Genomic DNA, 26,463 nt, shown 5'->3' on the forward strand with positions numbered 1-26,463 from the left:
CTACATATTAATGCATTCATCATATTTAATGTAATGTTGAGGTGCTGTCTTATATATATATTGTGTGTGTTTGTGTGTGTGTGTATAGCATTTATCATACTTGAAAAAAATGCCTGCATTCAAAACTGCACACACACACACACACGCACAGCCTGCCACTCACACATAACCTGCACACACTCCCGGAGTGATTTGTCTAATACGAGAATAATTAATACATCTTGACACATATTCACCCCTATAAAACGGAGCCCACCGCTGTTTTAAGGTACCGCTGATGATCCCAAAGTGTGCTCGTGTATGTGTGTGTCGGTGCGTGCGCGTGCATATGTGTGTGTCTTAACAAGCAGCAGCAATTAACAACAAGTTTATGTTGCTATCAGCTTCGGCCTGATTTCCCCCGAGAAATCTGCGCTCTGCTTCATCTGACTGGGAAGTCTTGAAGGCACGTTTGTGTGTGCAAAGTGCTTCTGTGTGTGTGATATTCCTTAATAGTGTAGAATTCATAATGAATAGCAATTGTGTATGTGCGTGTGTGTGCACCTCTTGCATTTCACTAATAGTGTGTAATGCTAGTTGAATAATAACGATGCTGCCCTGTGATCTGTACTAATGAATAATCACCATTACCCTGGAGAGACCAGGAAGATAAGTGTGTGCACTTATGTGTGTGTGTGTGTGTGTGTGTGTCATTTGTGTCCTCAAATGTGACTCTCTAATAATCTCTAATTGTGCATAATACTATATGAATAATAATGCTGTGTATGTACTTGGGAGACAGCATCCAGATGAGAGCATATGCTCAAAATTCACTTATTAATTTCTTTTGGCTCATACATAAGTAATAAGATCATTAATCAAAATACAGCAAGATTCCCGCGAAATACCACGAACGGAGACAGATGGAGGAAACTTCAGCCTTTGTGCCCTCAGAATAGACCAGAGCTGGGAGTGAAATCACTTTCCCCCGTTCGTTCATTCATTCATGTGATATATGCTCCATACGGTTTTCTGTAGGAAGTAATAAATTGGGATTTCGGACTCTTATTAATCATCATCTTGCGCCGCTGCCAACAGTGTTGCATAACCCCCGCGTTATGTCACCTCGGAAGCAAAAGCATGACATTTGAATATACAAATTCAAATAGAGTATAGCGCATTTGATGTCAGTAAAATTGTATGCAGCTAAATGCTTCCAGATTTTTCTTTGCACACATTGGAGATATTTTAAGCGTGTTGGCTAGATGTGTATCGGGTTATGGATTGTGTACATGAAAACTCTTAGTTTCTTCTTTTTTTTTCACTTAGCACAATTTGCATGACTTAAACCTGGGGATGCTTCGATGTCACTTCTTCACGTCCAATACTGCAAACTGCAGATACCAGTACTAACTCTTCTAAGCTGTTAACATTTGTCGAAACACTTAAAACAACTACACTGAGCTGACATGATGACAGAAATCCTGACAGCTCTCACTCACTCGTTTCGAGCTACTGCTGCATCTCGTGTGCGTTACCTGTGACACACCTGCCTCTCAAAGTTGGGTTTAAAAGCATTTACAGGCTCATTCAGGCTAATGGCTCATGTCAGATTATGTATTATTTTCCATATCTGATTCCACGTATTTTTGCCCAGGATTCAATCAATATTGATGCGTTGATACTATAGATAATTGGCTTGATACACTCTCTCAAGAAGGGGTGTCAAACATAGGGCCCAGGGGCCAAAACCGGCCCGCTAGAGCGTCCAATCTGGCCCGTGATGAATTAGCAAAGTGCAAAGATTATATAGACGACGTTAACTGTATTTTTTTTAATAAAAGTAACTGCTATTCCTAAATTTTCCACTAAGAGTTGCGAATATAGCACAACACTGAGATCCAGAACTAAACAGCAGGTGGCAGCAATGCTCCGAAATTGCACTTATTTTTCTTAAGAAATTCCAGGTTGTTAATTAATGTTTCGGAAAAGGATATTTCAATAAATGTAAACATTGTTATCATGTACTTGTACTTCTTTGCACTGAAACAAAGGGAAATTTTTGAAGTTGTCGTTATTTACAGGTAATTACTATTATGTTACTAGTCTGAGATCAAATTGGACCCCTGAACTAAAATGCATTTGACACCACTGCTCTAAAGCTTATATCTGGGCTATTGTACCCTCTGTATGATTACGATGCAGACATTTACTATGCACATATGAGTGTCGGACTAGAGTGTCTGGTCATGTTGCTTGCATTAACTGATGTTTTCATTTTTTAAATCCATTTTTCCATCACATTTAAAGGGTGACTCCCATTTTTATGTGTGCATATTAAAATCCTGGAATACCTATTTATAATACATACCACAGCTGAAACTTGGCCTACATATACTGGATCTCCAAAGATTAGTTTCCTTTATTTTAGTATTTCAAATAATATATTGATGTTAAAAATGGTGCATCCTTGAAAAAAGGGATTGACTAGATTCTTTGAGTTACTGGCTATGTATTATCGTGACTCTGAATACAGTAAGCCTACCTCCAGTTCAGCTCCTTAACTGTGTTTACACGATGACTTGTCAAGAGCAAAGCTGTGCACAGACGCTGTTCATTCATCATGTCTCCTCTGTGTGTGTCTCAGGTTGATTTCTTGGCCTTGGAGATGCGAAAGGGGAAGGTGAATTTCCTTTGGGATGTGGGTTCAGGAGTGGGGAGGGTCGAATACCCCCATCACACCATCCACGACGGGAACTGGCACAGGATAGAGGCGTCTCGGTAAGACGCGTGCACGCACACATTCAAGACCAGGTTACATTTCACCTGATGATGCTAAGAATGATGATGCAGTTTGGTTCTGTTCAAACGTGCTGACATGCACTCATAAGTTGAATATTAGTATGTAATATTATTTAATATTAGTAAAACTGACTGATATTCTCTTTCCCCCTCACTGTGACCAAGCCAACAACAACAACCGCTAGTAGCTGTAAAAAAAGAAAATAAACAGCCACCACAGGACATCATCTCATTCATGCTACTGTGGAAAACATGTTGTTTCACTTGGGAAATCAGGAGTTTGCAGCCTTATCAGCCTGTGGCACACTATTACATAGATATAGTGTAATCTAGCAGACTAGTTTTCTCCTCTGTGAAAGCTGCAGGGGTGTTGTATACATACCATCCAACACTCGGCCCATTCTCGCGGAGGAGATGGCCCACCTGCACCATGCATTTCCATCTGAGAGATTTCCCAAAGGTGTTTTCCAATTGGATCAAACAGACTATCAGTCTTAAGAAATGTTCCCTTACACGACGCAGAAATGTTCTTCCCGCTACGAGAACAAACTCCAAGGAGGGCGATTCATTTCAGTGTACAGCTCCGAGGTTCCACCGCAGCCAACGAGTGTTTCTATCATTCACCTTTGGCAGTTCATAAAAACTGATTCCAATCGACTCCAGAATGTGCAGACATAGTCTTGTGTTCCAGACAGAAAGACATCAAACCCTCTCCCCCCTTTCTCCCTTTTTCTAACTACAGCAATGGGTTGAACGGTACCATATCAGTGTATCCCCTGGAAGGCTCTATGGCTGGTATGATGCCGACCCCGGCCAGTGCCAACTCGCCAACGGCCTTCACCATCTTGGACGTCGACCAGAACGCCTACCTGTTTGTGGGAGGAATATTCGGCACTATCAAGGTATTTGTCTTCGTCTCTGGCCAAGACGACGTCGAGAACCTGTCTGTCTTTTATTTTCCTCATTATTATTTTTCTCTATTTCTGTCTCCTTTAGAAAGCAGAAGCAGTAAAAGCATCAACATTCACCGGCTGCATGGGGGAGACTTTCTTGGATGGTAAACCCATTGGATTGTGGAACTACAGAGACAGACAAGGAGACTGTAAAGGATGTGTTGTCAGGTATGCAAATCATTCACAAATCATTGATTATTTTCACATTAGAATGAATAGAAAGAATTGATTTTATATAAGTTATGTAATTGCTCTTATTTTATAAAAACACAATTTTGAATGAAAACTCTTTGTTCAGTCACTTTTCTTGTGGAGCCTCCCTTTTAACATTCAACAAGAGTCCACTTTAACGTCTTCCCTACTTTGCATTTTATGATTTGAGACCTTTCAAATGTGCCGTTCTATGTCTGTGTGGCCGCAGCCCCCAGCGTTCAGATACTGAGGGGACAGTTCAGCTGGACGGTGAAGGCTACGCTGCCGTGGGACGACCCACCAGGTGGAACCCGAACGTCTCCACCATCACCTTCCAGTTCCGCACCTTCTCCTCTGATGCTCTGCTCATGTACCTGGCTACTGAAGACATGGTGTGTATGCAACAAAGAAAAAAAAACTGTATGAATTCCGTGATTATTATCTCTGGAAAGGGCAGGAACGATGATGAGGCCAAACTTCATGTAATTATTTTAGTGCTAAAACTGGTGTAGATTCAGTTAAAATATGAATAATTCACTATATAGAATGGAACAAACAATAATTAAAAGACCTAGGGCTCAATGTCTTACAACTTTTGCAAAGTGACTGATTATTAATCCCAAACTGGAAAACTTCACTGTTGCAGCAGCAATGTACAGGCTCTCAGCATACCATATATAATATACAGCAAAAAATGAATAAAAATAAAATAGCAGCTTTGAAGCTCAGTGTGGGTGGCTCTGATTGCCGCCATGTTTCCAGTGCCTGACTGCACCTGCTGTAACTCCTGCACATTTCAAAAATTGGGTGATGATAGCAAGAGAGGAGCTAAGGCGGTCATTTGCAGACAGATACAAACCTGAGACAATGTGGAAATTAACTATAGAGACTAAAACTTTATTTCTGCAATAAAGTGGGGATTGAACTTGTGTTTAGAGCAAGCCTCTAATGGTCATTTGAGGAACTGTAGTTTGTTGACACTTCACTTGTTTTTTCGCTGTCACTACCTCACAACACTTTCTCCACGTCTGTTTTTCTCCACAGAAAGACTTCATGTCCCTGGAGCTGTCGGAAGGTAAAGTGAAGGTGAACTTTGACCTCGGATCAGGAGTTGGCAGCGCCACGTCAGCTAACCGCCACAACGATGGACGCTGGAAATCCCTCACCATGTCGAGGAATAAGAAACAAGGTATCTTGAGGGAAACGAGTGCCCGGCTTATGAATGAATGGAGCAGTGAAGTTAGAGGGGAAACAAGCATGTACGTGTTCCAGTGGCGGGGCGTGCAGTTTCCACCTAGGCCTTCAACGCCCTCCAACCTTATTCAAATCGTTACAGTGCCACTGCTATAGAAACCATCAAGATCATACAGACACGCAATAAAACGGGACGTTGCATCGTAGGCGGTTATCTCGTATATTGAGATGAATGCCATTACTGAAGCAAGAAACTCACCTAGAACAATTCGCTGCAGCTACGCACCAGTGCCATATTAGTCAAATCCAGCAGAAATGTCTACCCAATAAAATGGTAAAAATACACATAAAAGATGTAAATATAATTAATTTTACTCACCAGAACTTAAGAAACAATTTAGAGGTCTCCTCGGAGCATGTCAGCCAAGGGTAGCGCTCATAGATGCTGACCTGAAAGTGGCGGACACCCTTTTCCCAGCTGGGTCAGGCTAGCTAGCTCCAGGATTGGGCGGCTTTTCCTCACTACATCTAGCTTTTCCTTCAAAATCCGCCATGAAAAAGGCTTTCTAAGATCTCCAACCAAATCAATAGCCTCTCCTCCTTCCTCCATCGTGGGTTAAAAATAATAAATCGAAACGTTAACAGGGACGATTTGCTTGTGCAGCTCGCAACAGATGAACGTGAACTGCTAGCTTAGCTTAAACAGAGCGGCTCTCTGACTGTCCAATAAGAGGACGCTAAAATGCTGGCGCTACCGTAGGCCACAGAGAAGGCCTAAGAATACGAACTTGAAATGTGATTGGTTAAAGGAACAGCATCATTACAACGTATTTCAAGCTTCAGCCGCCTGCAGTTTTAATTTTGAAGGCCCAGGCAGATTTATTAGACTCCGGCAACACATGACGGCTGAAATATGATTGGATAAAACCTCTAAGGCAAAGTTACACTGCCAGAAGCGACGCAGCTGAGAGACAGACAAGCCATAAAATGAAAAGTATAGGCTATTGGAAATAATTTAATAAGATTAATGTGAAAATATTAAAATGTGTATGTATTAAAAGTGATTTTGACTTCTCCAGCAGAGAAGGTTTTGCTGGCCCTGACGGCCCATCACTGACTGTTATATAATAAATATCTCTTTAACTGTTTACAAAGCCACGGTGACCGTAGTGGATGTCGACAACAGCGCCGTGGATAAGATAGTGGCCACATCTCAGGGTTCAGCTACGGGTTTGAACCTCAAGGAAAAACAGAAGATCTACTTTGGAGGGCTGCCAACGATTGGAAACTACAGGTATGCATCAGAATGTGCACGCTTTCACACAGATGGAATCACATTCATCTCAAACCTCTTTTGAAGTTAAATTAGTTTTCTTAGGCTGTTATTTCCCACTGTCATTGTCGATCAAGTACAATCAGACACTGCAAACTTGCCTATCATTAAAAAACAAACTGTAGTTTACAGTGTGTTACACCATTCACAAGCTGAAAATGTGTGTGCTAATGCTTTTATATCATGTTTTGTCTTGACAGCATGAGAGCCAGGTAAATAAACTAAATGAATAAAAATAAACTGTAATAAAAATGTATCTAAAAATGAAATCAATTATCTTTGCATGAGGCTAGCCTTGCTGATGTATTATAGTCCATGTGTATTAATTCTCCGCTGCCCAGTGAAGCCTCCTGCTCCTCCACATAGCTGCTGGAAATCACTTTCTCTGTGCTTATTAATCAGAATTTGACGTTTGTTCGGCGACATTTTAGGCTGAATTTCTCATTTGTAGCCCGCTTTAGCGCAGTAATCATATTCAAATTGTATTTTATAGGCAGATCTGGCACTTTCTGGAGCCTGACAAGTAACAGTGTTGGCAGTGCTACAACATCAACTCAGTGAAAACTATTTAAAAAAACAAAAAAACAAAAGGTGTATTACAACATGTTCAATCTACCATCGGATGTCTAAATATCATCTGAGGGTTGATTTTATTTCCCTTCTGACTGAATAACCAACCAGGACAATACCAGATTAGATGCCACATTAGAAGCCTGAAAATAGATTACAACAAAACACAAATCTCAGTTTATGACCAAGGACAAACGGCATATTCAGATTGTTGCTGACGTCCAGGCGTCACTCTGCTTCTGGATAAGTGATGCATTAATTTCACCGCTGCATCAGTTCACCTATTTTTTATGACACTGCACTGCTAAGGCACCACAGTTTCGTTTTCTTCATCTCTAAACGCTCTGTACTAAATGTTATTTTTATTATTCCTTCTTTATAGGTCAGAGGTCAACCTGAAGAGGTATGCAGGCTGTCTACGGGAGATTGAGATCTCCACAACTCCATATAATCTCCTCAGCAGCTCCGATTACACTGGGGTCACGAAAGGATGTTATGTCGAGGTAAGTGGGGGGTTCCACTTTGTTGTACTCAGTATTTACACTGTGGAGAGAGATTTAAAGTTTAAAACTTTTATTTATGTGCCTTATTGTAGATTCTTTATTGTGCGTGCAAAAGTTCAAAATCTCCGAGGAACATTTGCAATTACAGAGTAGTTATCATGTATGAATAAGAGTGAGTGAATAGAAGGTAGATGAATTAACATGACATACCTTAAATATTAGTTTTGAAAAGGCCTTGACATGTATTCATCATGTTCATCCATTCCTGACCTTGCGTCCTTTACATTTTTTTAATTGAGTGCCTCCCTTTTATTCTTATTTGCCATTCACTTGGGGCTGCTTTTTACATAGCTTCATTCAGGAACGTGGTTTTCTGCAGGGAATAAAACAGAAAGGACTAAAGGTCAAAAAAGGCAAAGCCCGGTTTTCTCCCACACACACATTTATATGTGTGTGTGTGTCTCAATACATGTCCTAATACATATACACATTCTTCAATTGCTTTTTATGAGTGCGGCGTTCGCGTGTGTCAACGCACACATACACTTCTATTGAATTGATGATGCAGTTTCCAATGCCATACAAGGCATTTAATCTGATTTCTATACACTTGTACCATTCATGCATACTCAAAATACCCAAAGCAGCCGTGCTCACGGTGCGCGTATAAGCTGAGGGGACTGAAGGCTGGTCAGTGTGGTCAAATCCAACAGACGAATTAGCGTAGCTCAAATTGCTAGAGACAATGCCGGTTCTGATAGAAAGGTGTCAGAGCACATAATGCATTGCATATGAGCCGCATACCAGTCTGGGTATCCATGCTGACTCCTGCTCACTGCTGGAAGCGTGTTCAGTGGGCACATGAGCGATACAACTTGTGCTGGATGTCGCTAAAAGCTTGATGCCAGATCCTGCCCAATACCTTTAGAGATCTAGTGGAGTCCATGCCTCAAGGGGTCAGGGCTGTTTGGGCTATGGTTAATTGGTGTATTTCAAGTCAGCATCCTCTGAAGGGATGGAACCATGATTGTGTGTGTGAGAGAGAGAGACAGAAATCCATTATACAACCTGTCAAAGAAGTCGGACATGGATAACGTTGCATAGCACACCTCTAGAATTAGTCTCTTTTGTGAGTAAACCTTGGTAAAAGTCTGTGATGGTCACATAGTTTTGATCAGCCAAACTCACTCATTTTTTCACAACCTCTACTTTTCAAGCGTCTTTATTATGCGTCTACATCTTTTAACTAAACCACTCATCCACTCTTTCTCCCGTGTCTTACAGAACCTGTACGCCGTCAGCTTCTCTAAGCCAGGGTACATCGAGCTTAGCGGGCTGTCGCTGGCCGTCGGCACGGAGATCAGCTTGTCGTTCAACACCCTGGCTGACACCGGGACCATCCTGCTTGCAGTGGGTGGAGCTTCACCCACCAACCAGCAGGTTCCTTTTCCATCTTTTTTTTTTTTTTTTTTAAACACAGAGACATGTCAGTACAGTTGCAGTGAACACTATAGTTCTAAGCGAGTTTTGAGTACGCTGAGCAGTTTGCTAAAAATTGAAGACTGGCACTTTATTTTATGTGGTTCCATGCCTAATTTCCTAAAATTAAAATGAAAAATAAATTAAATAAATTGTAAAATGATGTTCTGTTTAAATAACTATGTATAAATAGCAGCTCAGACCATACACCGAAATGAACTGAAATCTGAAATACCTGTACCTATTTAATAGGTGAACGCCAAAATACAGTTGAAAAAAGTGAGGTTAGACACTAGGACTGACTACAAAAGACTCATACATCTATTGATTTTTGTTTTATTAGATAATGAATCCCTCAGTTATTTAGTATTATTTGGTCAATTTATTCTTTTGCTAACCTTCCATTAAATAATAAGCAGAACTTCTACCATTGGATTTTTCCACTTTTTATTTAAACTCTTCAAACAATTCTCATAATCATGTGCTTGTGTGAGTGAATGGGTAGATGCACCTGTGAGTATAAAGTGCTTTGAGTACCAATAGGTAGAAAAGCGGTATATAAAAACTAGGCCATTTACCATTTAATTTAACTTCAACTTCTTGTTTTAAGTGTAACTGGAAAATAACCTGTATATTATTTTTATTATTCAAAAAGTTGCTAACACCCACTAAGAAGGTAACATTAATAGAAATGTACTTTGTTTACATTATATTGTGTTATTTTCTGTTATTAGTAGCATAGTGCATACTAGGATTTTATGAAGTATGGAAAAAAAAAAACATACACCGATCAGCCACAACATTATGACCAAAGCAAATGACATTGACCATCTTGTGACAATTCATGTTCTGCTGGGAAACTTTTGAACTCGGCATTCGTGTGGATGTTACTTAGACATGTAGCACCCACCTAGACCCCCACCCCATAGCAATGACACTCCTTGATGGCAGCAGCCATCCCCAGCAGGACACACACACAAAAATGCTTTAGGAACAACTAAAAAAAAAACATGAAGAACAGCACAAGGTGTTGACCTGGCCTCCAAATTCACTAGATCCCGAACTGGTCAAGTATCTGTGGGATGATCCACAGAGGCCCCTCCCCTCAACCCATTGGACCCAAAGGCCCCCACTAACAACATCCTGTTGCCAGACACCACAGGACACCCTCAGAAGGTCCATGTCCATTCTCTGATGAGTCACAACTGTTTTGGAGGCACAAGGGAGACCTGCACAATATTAGGAAGGTGGTCATAATGTTATGCCTGATCGGTGTAGTTTACATATTGGTGTATTTATAGATTATGTCTCTAATGTTACTTTAGTCTTTACAGATACACTATGCAGTTTATTTGTCTGCTATAAAAAAACAAGGTTTTCCTTCATAGATAGTTTAACAGTTACATCGGTCACTTTAAAGGAAAAGTCAAGAAAGTATGGGGACGTAAAAGTAAAACATTAAGCCGCCTCACATTTTTCTGAAACTCTTTTCACCACAGGCCCGCAACGCCAACGTCTTGAGCTCAAAGAGGAGAAGACGGCAGTCAGGGGAGGTGAGTCCAACTCCGGCTAATGTGCACCCAAACGCTACCCCCCCTTCTCCCTAAGTGAATGACGGTTACATAAGTGCATATTAATGAGATTTGCATTTTGTTGGCAACTTGGCTAATTGGATTGTGTTTTATCCAGAACTCCCTCACAGTGTTACCCATTTACAGGTGCGCAGTGACACATTCCCTTTAGTAACTGTCCGTTCGGTACAGTGGCAATCTTAGCTTTTAGCTGACTATGCTAACGCGCGCATACAAGCACACAAGCACCTTTACTCTAAGTGAATTAAGTTCCCATGAGTGCATATTAATGAGATTTCAGTCTGTTGGCAACTATGCTGATTAGATTGTCTCTCAGCTCGAAACGCACACACACATACACAGATAGACACACATGCCACACACTTACACTACACTCTGTGACATTGCTAAATAAATAAATCCAGTATTTTGTCTCTCTTAAAAACAACATGTACTTCCATGTTTGTGCATACGTTTGTCTCGCTGGATGTGAGGACATTGCTCACATGAATGCAGAATGGAGAGCGTGTACATGTTTGCGAGGCAGAGCGGGGGACAGAGGGTTACCTCTAGCTTATCCATCATCACTGCTTGTTGGACGCATAAATCTATTTTTACTAACTACGCTGGCAGGCAGGCAGGCTGCGTGCGCGTGTGTGTGTGTGGAGAAAGGTTAAGCGAGGTTAAAAACACCATCAACTCAACTTGGCCCTGACTAATGGCTGTTTTAGAGAGGGACGCGGAGAGAGGCGGAAGGAGAGAGAAGGGGACGGGAGACAAAAGGATGGAGGGATAGAGGTGGGAGATTTAGAGGTGAAAGCAAGGATGGAGGAGAAAGAGCCGAAAGGAAAACCGAAGGAGATGAGAGGAGGATAACGGAGGAGAAAGGGGAACGGTGAAAAGGCTGGACGAATGGGAACGAGAGGATGAACACAGAGGGCAGATGGAATTAAAGAGTGTAGCTTAAAGCAGAATAAGAGAAGCTCTAAAACAGTGTGTATTGAAAAGAGAGAGAGATGGAGATAAGCTCAAAGGAGAGACATAGGTCAGAGAATAAATATAACAGCCGTAGACTGTATATGAGGAGCTTCACCACACAGCATGTAGCGTCATAGAAGGATTATCAGTGAAGTCATACTTCTGGATAAAACAACAGGTTTCTGTGGTAATTGTTAGAGAATATGAAGACTGAACTCTCTTAAAAGATACTACCTTTCTTTGTTTTTTTAGGAATTATGCAAATGTAACAGTAGCTCAGCTGCACATAAAAATAAATAAGTATGTAAGTTACTTTAAGCAAAAATGTACAAGATTTGCATATGTGTGCAAGAAACAGAAACAGAAATAATAGTAAACAGAATTAAATATTTACTGAAGAGATTTAGGGACTTAACTCACGCAGTAAGCTCAAGCAAGCTCAGCCTTTTGAGTTTCAGTCTTTGCAATTAACGTCAGCCATTGTTGCTTACCATCCAGACCGTAGCGTTCATTTGAGCGCCGTCCCATAATGGCGTTTGACTTGCTTATTTGACCTCTGCAGTTTGAGCAGAACACATGGTTGTGCATGACAATACTTGCCCACAGCTAACCTAAATATAATCTCAGCAACTGGCCACCTGATGTCATTAATAGGGCTGCGCATAACTATTATTATTGAGTATCTTCCTGATTATTTTGTTTAGTGAAATAACTATATGGTCTATAAAATAAATAATAAAACTGTGAATAGTTTCCAAGATCTCAAGTGACCGAGCAGCAGTCCGATATCCATGATATGCATTTATAATTTACAGGCGAGAGCCAATCGACAGCTTGGATCACATATCACAAATGTGTCAGGCTGCGTTGCTGTGGCTTGACTAAACCAGAGGCAGTTGTCGTTTTAATGGCAAAAGCTGATATCAGAGGTGATGCCCGTGAAACCAGCTCCTCTCAAAAGTCTACTGGCAACTTGTTTCCCATCCCACCATGACTAATTCTATAAAAGAAAAGTTTCTTAGCTGTCACACACCTTCTAATGGAAAAGTCATTCTGTAACTGCTTGTCCTGCGAAGGGTCGCGGAGGGGGGCTGGAGCCTATCCCAGCTGTCATCGGATGAGAGGCGGGGTACTAGACTGGTGTACCCCAGTCTATCGCAGGGCTAACACAGAGAGACAGACAACTATTCACCTACGACCAATTTAAAATCACCAATGCAGACTCAGGGAGAACATGCAAACTCTTCTTGCTGTGAGGCATCAGCGCTAACCACCACACCACTGTGCCACCCCGCAATTTAAACTCATTAACGGTTATTTAGACTCAGATGGACTTTATTCATCCACAAGGGAAATTGCTTGGTCACAGTAGCTCTTGAGAACCACGAGTAAAGAGAAAGATAAAATAAGAAAGAAATTTAAAATAGAAGTAAATATAAGGACAAATCTAGTAAGATTTCTGTAAGCAAAAAATTTACAAAATTAGCATATGAACAAATGGACAAGAAATAGACACAGAAGTAAATATATATTATATACATAGGAAGGATTATTAAGGTGCATGTAGGTGCAATAATGTGCATTCAAGATATCATAATGCAAAGCATATTCAGATTACATTTAACAGGCTATTCATGCTAGTTCACACTAAACAAGAACTAGTTCAAAGTTCAGTTCGCACAGATAAAAAGTGAACTAGTTCAAGTTCATAGTTCACATTTTTTAATTCTAAAATGAACATTTCACTTTCATTTTTTCTGTTTCATATATATATATATATATATATATATATATATATGAGCAGCTTCGCACTACTCTTGTTTAATAGAATCTCTGACTTCTGACTGGCTTCTTTTTTGAATAACCACTGACTGTAGTATGTACTAGGAAATAACTCAGCTAATTGTGTGGATCAGTTGCTTCTGCGGTGCCAGAGGCGGATTCTCTTTCAGCTGCACCAGCCATCCTGTATGCCGTAAATCGTGTGTCGGCTGACAGCTATCATAAAACTTTTTTTTCTTTACTGAACGGGGGTGAACGTTGTTATTTCCCTCCAGATTGAGCGAAACTCACGTCTACGCTCACAGTTGGAAAAATTATGCGTTCAGTTCACAAAATTATGAACGGCGTTCATGCACAACACCGCCGTGCTCCATAGCACGCACAGGCAATGAACAATTAACCAAAATTAGCACAAACACTTGAAAAGTAAAAGTGTGAAATGTTTGTTTAGTACATTCCTGGTTGCTGCATTTAAAGGTCATTGAATGCATGTTAGCGTCCCAGTCTTCAGCTACATAGTTTTCATGTATGCCTGTCTGTCTCCGTGTGTGTCTGTCTGAAGCTTCCCCTCACTGTGTACACTTTTGTACGAGTCCCTTCATTTGTAATAGTCTGCCTTTGTCTGTCTGTGTGACACGTGTCTGTACACCTGTGTGTGTGTGTGTTTTGTGTGTGCGTGTCTGTGTGTGTGGGAGCATGCTTTTGTGTCTGTGTATGAGTGTGAGACGGCGCGGCGCGAGCCATGTTGTAGCTACATCTCAGTTCAATTTGTCCCCCGACCTCAAATTGAAATTCCATTTTCAGGTGGTAAATTGTCTCCCACTTCGCCCTCTGGCACACAGTGAATTAAAATTCAAATTAGCCTGACCCTGCACCACTGCTCTCTAACACCTCTCTGTCTGTTTCGCTCTTTCTCTCTCTCCCCATCTCTATCTCGCTCGCTGTTTTGCTCTCTGCCCTCTCATCTCTTCCCCCTATTATCCTCTCCTCTCTGTTCCTCTCATCTCTTGTTATCCTTTCCTCCCTGCTCCCCGTCCTCTTCACTCCTCTCCTACCTCTCTACCTCTCTCTCTCTCTCTCTCTCTCTTACTTCCCCCAATTTTTCTCTGTATGCTCCCGCGTCTCTCCCCTTCTCATCTCCCCCCTACTCATCTCCCCTTTCCCCTTTTGCCTTTTCTCTGCTGCTCTAATCCGGTCTGTCTTCCCTCCTGTTTGTCTTTTCTCCTCTCTTCACTTCTTATCTGTCTGCTTTTCTTGTGTCCTTTCTTTACCCTTTCCCTCCTCATCCTGACAATCATTTGTACAGTTGTGATGGCGTTTAATCCCAGTTATGCACATTTTCACTGTGATATTGAAGCAGCAGCTTTGGAAATGCTTTTGAAGCTGGAATATGCTGATTATGTTTCACCTGTTCTGTTGGTAGTCCGGGGCATTCATTCGCTCTTCGGCTCTTAGGGTTGACAAAAAAGAAAGGGGCTTTTACAGTTTAAAGATGGCTGAATAGTTGTTTTTGTCAAGTCGCTGCCTCCAAGGTCAAGAATGAACTTTTGGAGCCTTTCGTTTTTAAGGCTCCATTCAAAGTTATCTCTCTATCTTTAATCAGATTCTTGTGTGCATTTTTTTTTCTCTCTCTCATTAAATCATCAGTAACATGTCTATATATGTTTGGCCTTGCCGAGCATTTCGACTCGTGTTTTCCCTTTTAGCCTGTGACTCAACAGTGTTTTCTTGGTTACATAAAGGTTACATTTTTAAAAAAAAAAAACACACCCACGCTTGCACTTGTCAAAATAAAGACTAATATATCCTCTTTTCAAGCCTCATCACTCAGTAACGCTGAATGAGTTGGCTTTTTTGTTGGTTATATAGAGCATATGGAAGCTGGAAATGTGTTTCACCTCCTCTCCTCCGGTTCTGTGTTCTGACAGTAGTTTGGATGTACACTTTCCCACAGTAAATAACATTTTTTGTTTTGTTTTTTTTTGTTATTTTTTCCAGCCCTACCTCTCAGTCATGCTGAGCAAAGGCTCTCTGGAGGTCTTGGTGTTTACCGGCAGCCACAGTCCGCGTCGTGTCATTAGACGACCTGAGCAAGGCATACTGAATGATGGCAAAGAGCATTTGCTGCGCATTGAGAGGCTGCCCGGCAGGTTAGTGTGTATTGCCGTGGAGGTTTGCTTTTTTTTTTTTAATACCATTTAAGGCTTATTTTTGGCTAATCCACTTGTGCGTTTCCACCAGATCATTTTCAGTACAGGTGGACGAGGAGGCCAAGAGGGAGGCATCGCTTCCCAATGACCAGCCGATGAGGTTGCAGCGCATCTTCCTCGGTGGTATTCCCGCACAAGTGGAGCAGACGACCAACAAAGCCAACGTCCCGTTCCAGGGATGTATTTGGAACCTCATGGTCAACTCTGTGTAAGTGAAATGTTACACAGCAAGTTTGTTGGAACACGGTGCCAAAGTTAGTTTTTTTGCACATGAAATCTTGTGAATTAGATTTTTTTATTATTTGTTATGAAGGCATGATCTTGGGTTGTTGGGTTGTACAGGTTTTAAAGATGTTATAAAGATGGACGGTGGAATTGCTCCTCAAAAGTGAAACCTAATCAAATAGAGCTCCCCCTGGTGACTGTCTGCAGTCTAGGTCATAAGCTCCACCCCCTCCATGTTAGTGGATGGGACTTTGGCCGAACTAAAACACGAAAGTATACATCACATAATGTTTTTTTTTTCTTTTTCAAGGATGGTTTCTATCATTTTAGGTAGTTAATATAATTGTGATATGTTTCGTTTTAGCTGATGCTATGGAAACAGGATGTCACAGAATGGCGACTACCAGTTGCCATGCCAACCACTCCGTAAAGTAGTCCCGTAGGAGAGTTGTAAAAAATAAATAAATAAATAAAATAAGTACAGTGTATAATCCAACATTGCTTTGTATTAAATAAACGAAAACGTGAGTGAGCATGGCAGAGGTGTGAGCGGTTCATTGGGCTCCACTCCTGGGCCGTACTGCACAAGCTCTGGCTCCAAACTCGCAAGATGGCGCCGCCCGTATCCCCGGGAAAATAGCGTCAGTTTAGCTAATGCGAGGAAGTGGCGATGCTTTGTCCATATTTATATACAGTCTATGTGTTTTACCCATAGATGGTATATAAAAGTTGGCAGTAGCCACCTGGTTAGCTGGATGTGAAGCCAATACTGAAGTACTCTGAATCGTAATACCACTGGATTCTGGCTCCAAAAAACCTATGATTCCCACAGACGTCCATGCAACAATTGTCAACTCTTTTCATTCACTTTTTGCTCATGACTGAGATAAAATGTTTTTTCCACAAATCATTTTGATGTTATTAGCGTTATCACCTCTTTTGATCGTAATTAAATACCTATGAATCCCCAACAAGAGGTGTGTTTTGTTGCGTGCCCGGCTTGATTAACTACTCTGGCCATGAGTGATAGACTAATCGTTCTTGGGGTCTCAGACAGATGCATGCCCCGCTCCTCCCCAGCGCCTCCCTCCTGTCAAATATCAAACTCAAAACTTCAAATGAGTAATATCCCTGTGTCTATGTCCAACATTTATGTACAGCCCGTGGTTTTAAAGCTGCTGCGGGTATTTCAGAGTTAGTGCTTCGCCCTTACATTTTACACCTAAAACTTTAGTAATTGCGTCACATCCTTAAACTAATAAGAATTTCAACAGGTACAAATAGTTTTTCTCATCTAAACCTACACACTGGGATAGTCAGCTGTCTTTTAATATGTTAAACTCCAAGTCTAAAGACCAGTTCACCCCTATTTTGCAGTAAACCTTCTATTTCCTTAAACCTATTTCAGTATTCGGTCAGGACAATTCACAATCCTAATGATCACCCTGTAATATTTTGTGCTAGTGGACAACAGGACTCTTGGCCGTCATACAATGCTGGGTTAAAGAGCAGTTAACAGGATGGCTGGAGGTCATGATGGTAGTGTTGTTGTTGATGATGATGATGATGATAAAGGCAGCGTCTCTCTCTGCCTGAACAGCAGTAATAGAGCTGTCCGACATCATAAACACGCTCATAACTCAAATTACACCCCTTCATCTTTGTGTGTGTGTTTATGTTTGCTTCTGTTTGTCTGTTGCTCATCCTCATTTCACCCCAACACTTGTAACTACCCAATCTACATCTGGCTGTAACACAGTCCTCATTTGTGTGCATTTCCTTTCTATGTTCTTGAGGTACCTACCCTGACATGATGGATCATTAGAGTAGCATTCATTGGGGTTAAAATATGGCCAAAACTAATTCCTCTAATTACAGAGTATCTGGTGGTTAAAGGACCAGTGCAATGCGAGTGGGCACCACCCACAGTCATTTAGAACTCAAGAAGCTACTTGGATGAGTGGAAAACATCTTCAAGAAAAACGCAAAGAAGTCCAGTTGCCTTTTGTTTTGTTTTTTTCCCATATACCATGACCTGGATGACTAAGTTCCTTCACATAGTAAATATTACATATATTGATTTATACAGTATATATGACCCTGACCCTTGTGTTCAGAGTGAACACCAAACTATTTTACAGAGATGAGTCTGAAAGTTTTCACTTCCCCAGTAGGTTCACTCCTTTGCTGTTACATTGAATTACTCTTTACAAGTTCACTATCTTCTTAGCTCCCCGTCCCTTCAGGATATCCAACAATGTTAAAGAAACTGGACTTGGTTGAGAATTCTTGAAGACATTTCATCAAGTATCTTCAGTTTTAAAGGGACTAGTGGGGAGTTCAGGTTTAAATAGGAATATCTGTGTGTGTAACCCATCAGCAATTTGCTTGACTAGTGTTTGTTAATGACCAGATACTTACACGACGACTGTCTCTTAACGGTTAGATACCTACCTTCTGTTATGGGCAACTGTTTTATTTTTTCCTTGTTCTCTTTCTCCAATGAATGGTGACCATTATCAGTTAGAGGCCTCATATCCTTTCAGGATATTGTTTGGTGTTGGTAGCGACCAGTCAGGGCTAAATCGGATAGTTAGTTTATGCGATCACAAAATCACACAACAGTCCAACTTGCCAGACCCAAGCTATGGGTTGTCAGCTGATCCCCTGTGGTGCAAGCCAATGAGACTATAGACAATAGCCATAACTTTCAACATCTGAAGGAGTGACCACTACACCTATAACACACCCATTTTTCAGCTGTGATGGCCACATTGTCCTTATAGAGACACCAAAAATGATCTACTAACATGCTAACTACATAGCTAGCTACAGTAACTGCTTGCTAGCTTTGAAATACTTCAGACTGCTACCTGTTGTGTATTTTGGCACTCTCTTATGATGGACAGGTGGTTTATCCAATCAGCTGCCTTTTTACAAACACTTTCCATGAACGACTTGCTGCATCTAATGTTAGATGTTAGACGTCAACTAAACATACTCTCGTTGTTTGTTCCTCTCTCAGACTGTCAGATTTCTCCCAGCACGTATCTTTCGAGAATGCTGAAATCGGCCAGTGCCCCTACCTCGGCCCGCGTCCACCTTATGTGTCAGAGGAGGTGGAGCCGGAGAAGGAAAAGGAGAAGGAGTCAAAGCCAGTCAGTCGTCCACCAACTCCTGCCTCAGCCACACCCCCTCCAGGTCCTCCTGCTGTAAGTCGCTAAAATTAACATGGGAACACAAATGGACTCAGACTAATAAACATTCACAGCCATAACTATATCCGATTAATACTTGTCAACAGAAGGTGGATTATTTTAAGCAATCACAATAAGTAAGTATTCCTATTACACCAGATGGTTCTTGATTATAGTTAGCGAGCCAATTTCAATCTGTTGACTTAGAAAGGACATATCTGCACTTGAGACAAATGTAATATACTACAGTGAAAAGAAGCACACACATTTACAGAACTGCACAGATTTCCTACTCCATCGTGATATATTTTTTCACTCCGTTATTCAGAACCTACAAACTCAAACATATTCCTCTCTGACGAAATGCAGCCATGGCCTGCCGTGTTAGCTTAGCGATTCATCACACAGCCGTTGTACAGCCCATTAACTCTTCTTTATAGTGCCTTTAGCCTTGAGTCACTAAACTCCACTTCTGGCAGCCTGTCATGCTCTGTGGAGTCATGGCACTATGCTAGGCTAACGGTGCATGCCATTTATGCTTTATGAGCACATAGGAGCCAAGCACTCTGAGCTAACGTTTAGCCACTATGCTAAGAAGCTGGCAGGCAGCGAGTCGTTCATTTCATGCTGTTATCACCGGGGTAGGCCAGATATATTTCACATACTTAATATAATATATGTCGTACAGCAGCCATAGCCTATCAGTTACCTAGTTAACTGCTAAACTACACCTCTTATGGGACATTGATCATGAAGAACCAAAGCAGTGCGCCAGCTTAGCTATAACTCTATGGTTTGTTGCTTTATGGACTGTAAGTACATCTGTTTTATGATATAGTCAGCCATAGTCCACTGAGTACCCATCTTTATGCTAACTGTATTAGATTATCTTTATAATTCAGGTGTTTGTTGGGTGTATATTGATGTCTCCTTAACAGATTTCCATACAGGCAAATGCGTATACAGTATTTCCCGAGACAAATGAAAGTTGTAGGTATTTTTCAAAGAAGATTGAGGAAAGTCTTTGGAGGAAATGCAGCAGCAGTTTGCACATTATAGAGAACCAGTGTCCCCTCTGGGTTTGTTCCAGAGTGTATTTTCTCTGTATGGAGTGTCTTTCTTTGATCCTTATGAAAGGCTGAACATGAAACACTGTTCTTATATCTTATACTACGCTGGTAGTAGGGTTATCACACAGTTTGAATTTTTGGGATTTAACAAAAAAATTCAAGTTATTCATTTATACATGTTTGCATTAGAAACCTTTATTCCTCCATCAGACTGTTGTCACTTTTGTGTTCTAATGGATCTTATACAGTTAGATCTGTATATTAATGGACACTTTTATTACTTTAGCTATAATTAATGTGACTGTAATTTGAGGATATTCAGGTCCAAATTAGAGTAAGAGTTTAGGCATTACGGCTTTAATATAAAGCAGTGATAGGATAAGATTCGATTGCCATTATCAGCAGTAGTCATTTTGTGCAATTTTTGCAATAGGTGTGATGCAACAACACGTATGGAGCTGTGCACACAGGTTGCGACATGCAGTTTTTTTCTTCACCAGTAAGAGGATGTTGTCAGCGTACAGACATAATCACAAGAAGACAGAAAACAACAGGCTCAGCATGTGCTTGAATAAAGAGGCTTCTTTATCGCCTACTCCTCTGCCACAACATATTCTCTACTTCTGATTCTTCAGATAGTTACTGAGCACCAATTGAGAGGTTGAAGAGCCTCTCTGCAAGGCTCCAGGCTCCAGTAAACCTCTGGAAAAATACCATTCAGACTTAATTTTTTATTTTTTAAAGTGCATTCCTTTTTTACTTGCCATTCTGATTGATAAACATGACGACTGTCTCTAATTAACATTTTAAATCACAGCTCTCTAATTTCCCTCAACATGAATAAAGTATAAGGGAGGATATATGTTCAGCTCCACAGCAACAGGATGTTTTTGTGTTAAAAACTGGAAACAGACTTTGACTTATTCTTCTTCAGAGGTAACAAAATCTACCGTAGATCAGAGTCTAATAAGGGATCATCCATTTTCCTGCCTCTTGCTGTTTTCTGCTGCTTGTCCTCACGACTGTTATTATCATTTTGGCTCTGCTGCTGCTACAAATCTCCTTCCTTCCTGCTGACCTGCAGGAGGCCACGCCCCCTGCCCCGCCTGCTGCTGTACCCACTCCGCCTGCTGCTGTAGTGCCACCTGCTGACACACAGGAACCCAGCATAGACTTGGTACATACCGCACATACACTCACTCTGACATGTGTCCGTTTTTAGCTTTTCTTAATAAATCCAGTAAAAAAGACAAAAGCAAACAGTTCATCTGTCAAGACTTTCTGACTTACTGATAAATCTTCAAGAAACAGGTCAAAATACTGCTATTAAAAAATAATTGCAAAACAGCTAGTTTCTCAGACAGACTTTGATCAAACAGGAATATTTTTTAGATTTGGTGCAGTGGTGTGTTACTGCCGCATCCAAATGGCATTGATGGAGTCAAAATAAATTAGATGTTCATTATAATGGAGGCACATGTCACCTAATGCAACTGTGTGGCTCACTGATGGCTTTTCAATAGTTTCTGGGGAAAACAATGGAGCTCTGTGAAACAAAGGCACCAGGCTTTGGCTACATAGACAGTTGTTGTTAGCGGGTTGAATGCATAATTGTTGGTCTTTTCATGAACTGTTTTGTCAAAAAATACACCTACAGCGTTAGGCATGTATTCCTGTCTTCTGTTAAGGGCATTTGTTTCCTTTTTTTTTATTTTATTTTTTTAAGACTAAAGCTTTCCGACAGCTACCTAGTTTACAGTCAGAGTGACCGGCTCTACTTGACCAGCTCGGGGTTAAGTACCTGCCACCCAAGAGCTCTTGACGTTGGTTATTAAAGAAAAGAGCTTGTGCATCTGTAGGTGCATCTGTTATAATAGCTCCTGACTCGTAGTATATCTCCTTTTCAGGTAGGTTAAGGAGTCATGTGCACTTTAAACCGTACTTTGACGTGTGTAAAGACTTCCTTATCTGCTGTATTAATTGCCTAAAGCTTTTATAGTTTCATTTTAATACCTAAGCTTGGGGCTGTATGTAACAAAGCAGTGACCAGAGATATAAGCTTAAAGGAACATTGTACAGCCTTTAAATGGGTCATGAGTTGAGAGTTAAACATTTGTGACTAAAGCTAATTACTACCAGAGGCCAAAGGAGTAGCTTCTCTGAAACTCACAGTACAATAAGCAGAGCGTGTACTCTTGGGAACACACACACACACAGTCCTGACTAAATGACTTCAAATTCTATTGGTGTGACCTCCAACGAAAGACCTGAATGGACGAATGTCTTCCTATTGTTAGTTTAATGGAAAGACGCAGAACAGATGAGAGAAAGGGAGGGAAGAAGAGGAGGATGAAAGACAGGAGAGAGGGGAGACAGAAAAGGTGCAGCCATGGAGGAAGGGAGGAAAAAGAGGGGAGAGCCTTTCTGAGCAGAGCGGCGCTCGCCTTTTGTTGGCTTAATGGAAAGACGGTGGAGAGAAAGCGGGAGAAGAATAAAAGGAGAGGGAAGGAAAGGGCTTCTGAGCAAGTGACGTCTCCCTTTTGTTAGATTGGGGGGGAGAGAATAAGAAAGAGAAGAAAGGGGGAGGTTGAGGAGGGAGGAGCGGATATGAGGAGAGAGCGCGATAAGAGGTGAGTGTCAGCTGTAACAAAGCAAGGTCACGGTGTGGGGAATGTCTTCACTTGAAAGGGAACAAGAGAGGATTGGAGATTGAGACACACATACACTCACGCTCCGTCGTCTCAGATCTTCTCTTGCTCTCTCTCTCTCTTCCTTTTTCTCTTTTTTTCTTCGCTAACTTTGTCCCGTGCTCACATTGGAGGTGTTGCAAAGCTGCTTTACCTAATGGGTGATGTATATTCAAAAGAGAATAGGACAGGCACAGACATGAGATTTAGGGATTTGGAGGAGAACAAGAAAAATTGGAGGAAGACGAGAAGAAAGTGTAGAAACTAAAGTGAGAACAGATGAGCTAAGGATGAGGAGCGAGCAGTGAGCGGAGAAGAGGAGAGGAACAGAATAACGGGGGTAAGATGATACGAGAGGGTGTAGCAAGATGGATAAAGTCAGAAGAATAAGAAAAGAAGAGGGTGGTAGGAGACAATTAAAAGCACACACAAAAAAAAGGAGAAAGAGAAAAATAGAAGTACTCTAGATCCAGAGAGATGGGGGAGAATAATGAGAGTAAAAACCATGAAAGGTAAGAGAAACTGGAAGGAGTAGGGGCACAAGAGGTCAGTGTAGTAGATGATGGTAACATGAAGAGAGGGGATGGTAACAAGAAAGAAGAAAAAATGAAACGAATGGAGGAGGCACAAGTGGAAGAAAAGGTGCAGAAAACAGGTGATGTAGTGGCATAGAGAAAAAACATGAAAATAACAGACAACGTAGAGAAGAAGGGGGCATCGTTTTGCAGCCAATATGAGCAGAAGATGAAATGCGAAAGGAATTGGAAGAGGGCAAGGGGAAGGAATAGGAAGATGAAGCATAAATTAAAAAAAGTGAAAAGAAACGGTGGGATGAAACAGATGAGAATAAAGGAGTGGAGAAGAAAAGAAAGGAGCAGATGGGAGGACAGGAGGGGTGACATGTAATGAAAGGAAGACTTGGATATAGGGAGAGGAGGAATGAATCAAAAGCAAGCGGAAGAAGGGGAGTCAAAAATCCTAAATAATAATGTAGGATGCATTACAACAATGACACCTTGTGGCCACTGACAGAACTACATCAATGGATATCCAACAAAAACAGCTGTGACATTTCAGATAAAATGAAAATATTTGCAGGATTTATAGGAATCAGAGGTTGGAATGATTCATAGATAGAAAAGCCACATCAAACTTAGCTTTGAGGTGATGAGGTGTACAGTAATAACTCAATATTCATCTTGGTAATCTGCACTATAACTAGTTGGTGTTACCCAATTAATCCCTGGACTAAAAATCCACATGAAATACAGTTCCTGTTAACTTATTTTTAAACCTTTTCAATTATCAATTATCTTGTTTCATGACCCATTGTGATCAACCGACCCTTCAAGTCCTCACTGATCAGAGGCGGGAACCCTATTAGTGTGATTGGCGTGTGTTCTGCCTGGGTGTTAAGGTTCCTGTTGACAGGAGGCAACAGGAGCGCCGTGGTGAGACCCTGTCAGAGTAACTGACATGTTATGTCCAATCTCCAGGACTCGTGTGCATCGGCTGTGGCCCCAACGGCGCTCGAGAAAGCCTATCAGTTTGGCCTGACCAGGAACAGCCACATGAGCTTCGCCTTCGATGACACCAAAGTCAGAGACAGGTAATTTCAAACTTAGTTGTTTTTTGTTTATTGTGTTTTAAATGTTATGCAGTGCACACAGTCCTGTATGAGATGTGCTTGCATGTACATTGTTATACAGTGTCAGGTTAATTACACCTTCCACAAATAATTGACTGACCTGAGAAATTCCTATTGACACCATAAGAGTAATTATAATATCTATAGAAGTTTTTCTAAAAATATAATTATATAAATATTTGTTAGATTGAACGATGTACTGCTACTGAAGGAAATATTCAGATCTTAAGTAAAAGATTAGATTCAGCTTTATTGTCATTACACATGTTCAACTACAAGACTATGGCAATTACAGCAGGATATGTACACACTGTGGTTAATACTGTACGACAAAGGTAGCAATGCTGCGATGTAAAAATACTCTTGTAACAAGTAATGACCCTGAAACTGTTACGCACTTAAATGTGCAACTATAACTAACAGACTATAATTCCCCTTGAAACGGCTAATGGAGCGTTATTCTTTCGCATTTTGTCGAAAAATAATTGGTCAGCTCCAGTGACCTGAGCCATCGCTTCCTGCATTTGATCAGAATCTGGCAGAGTTGCTGTTGAAGGAGAGACGCAGGGAGGACGTGAAAATTGTAGAAATCGTCAAATTTGTGTACCACCCTCAAGTGCACGATGAGTCATCGTTTTTAAACCATTTTCCAGGAAATGAGAAGTGCTAAAATAGTATTAAGAAAACCTGCAACATGTGTAGTATGCTTTAAGCGTATACACCAATCAGACATAACATTATGACCAATGTGGATCATCCCACAGTTGCTTGATCAGTTTGGGATCTAGTGAATTTGGAGGCCAGGTCAACACCTTGTGCTGTTCATCATGTTGTTCCTAAAGCGTTTTTGTGTGTGTGCCTGTGTCAGGCTGCATCCTGCTGGGGATGGCTGCTGCCATCAAGGAGTGTCATTGCTATGGGGTGGGGGTGTCTGGTCTGGTCTAGGTGGGTGCTACATGTCTAAGTAACATCCACATGAATGCCAGGTCCAAAAGTTTCCCAGCAGAACATTGAATTTTCACAAGATGGTCAATGTGATTTACTTCTTCTGTCAATGGTCATCCTGTCAGTTTAAAATGTTTTTAATGATGCCCTATATGTCTATTAATCTATAAAGTAGCTTGTAGTTGCAGTGAAATAAACAACATTTGACTCTAAAATGTTGAAAACTAAAAGTTTGTGCTGAAGCAGCACAAACAAGAAAAACTACAATAATTACGCTCCACCACTGCAGATGTACAGGTGCTCCATGCCGACCGCATGTAACATGTTCAGCACAACAAACCTTGATGTGTGTGTGTGTTTCCTCCGTATGGAGCACAGTCCTAAATAAATAAAAAGAAAAAGCAACAACAGTGAGTGAGTGATAGTCTGGACAGGATACGACTTCTACAAACACACAGGCCCAAATCTCCTGTATAAATAACGAAGTGTTGGAAGGAGCGAAGATGTTGACTGAAGCAAGCCTCACAACAACCATCCTGTTCCACAAACTGACAATAACAAACAGGAAAATGATAGAGAGAAAAAAACAAAAAACAGAAAGTACACATTCATTCTATCTGTAGAGGAAACTATGTCTGGTGTACGTTTTAGGAATTAATAATCAGTTGTCAGTGGCTTTTTTCATGGAAAATATCTAACTGCGTGAAACTACAATTTGTATTTTGTTCCATTTACTGTAATTGATATAATTATTTGGTATGGAAAATATCCAAATAGTTAATAAATGCCAAGTAGATGTTTATGCATCTGAATAACATCCTAGTGTGCCCTAAACACATTAAGATTTTAACTACTGGACTATTGTTCAGACACTGATGCTTTCATATACAAATACAATGTGTGCATGTGTGTCTCAGGTTGATTCTGGAGTTTGAGCTGAGGACGAAAGAGGAATCTGGTCTTGTCCTCTACATGGCGAGGATCAACCATGCTGACTTTGTTTCCATACAGGTATTTATGTTTTCTTTGTTTTTCTGTCCCGTAGTTTCCAGACTCTTTTCTCTTACTGTTGTAGGAACCGCTACAGTTTACACTGGAAGAGCTGCTGCTTCTTGTTAATTCTTAAGTTTTCCTTCCTATAAAGC

At 40.9% G+C, this 26,463-nt stretch overlaps 1 protein-coding gene across 1 annotated transcript in view; it reads left to right on the forward strand.

Annotated features, from left to right (window-relative positions):
• Positions 1–26,463, forward strand: part of lama2 (laminin, alpha 2) — a 98,192-nt gene that overhangs the window by 65,891 nt on the left and 5,838 nt on the right. The window contains exons 34-49 of the mRNA XM_084560984.1: positions 2,627–2,760; positions 3,524–3,683; positions 3,778–3,902; positions 4,156–4,318; positions 4,971–5,115; positions 6,276–6,414; positions 6,654–6,665; positions 7,406–7,632; positions 8,695–8,966; positions 10,505–10,558; positions 15,335–15,486; positions 15,578–15,754; positions 18,797–18,983; positions 21,123–21,215; positions 24,222–24,334; positions 26,236–26,329. Coding sequence (XP_084417110.1) covers positions 2,627–2,760; positions 3,524–3,683; positions 3,778–3,902; positions 4,156–4,318; positions 4,971–5,115; positions 6,276–6,414; positions 6,654–6,665; positions 7,406–7,632; positions 8,695–8,966; positions 10,505–10,558; positions 15,335–15,486; positions 15,578–15,754; positions 18,797–18,983; positions 21,123–21,215; positions 24,222–24,334; positions 26,236–26,329 — 2,247 coding nt within the window. The remainder of the gene's footprint in view (positions 1–2,626; positions 2,761–3,523; positions 3,684–3,777; positions 3,903–4,155; positions 4,319–4,970; positions 5,116–6,275; positions 6,415–6,653; positions 6,666–7,405; positions 7,633–8,694; positions 8,967–10,504; positions 10,559–15,334; positions 15,487–15,577; positions 15,755–18,796; positions 18,984–21,122; positions 21,216–24,221; positions 24,335–26,235; positions 26,330–26,463) is intronic.

This window comes from Chelon labrosus, assembly GCF_963514085.1.
Source record: "Chelon labrosus genome assembly, chromosome: 14".
NCBI lineage: Eukaryota > Metazoa > Chordata > Actinopteri > Mugiliformes > Mugilidae > Chelon > Chelon labrosus.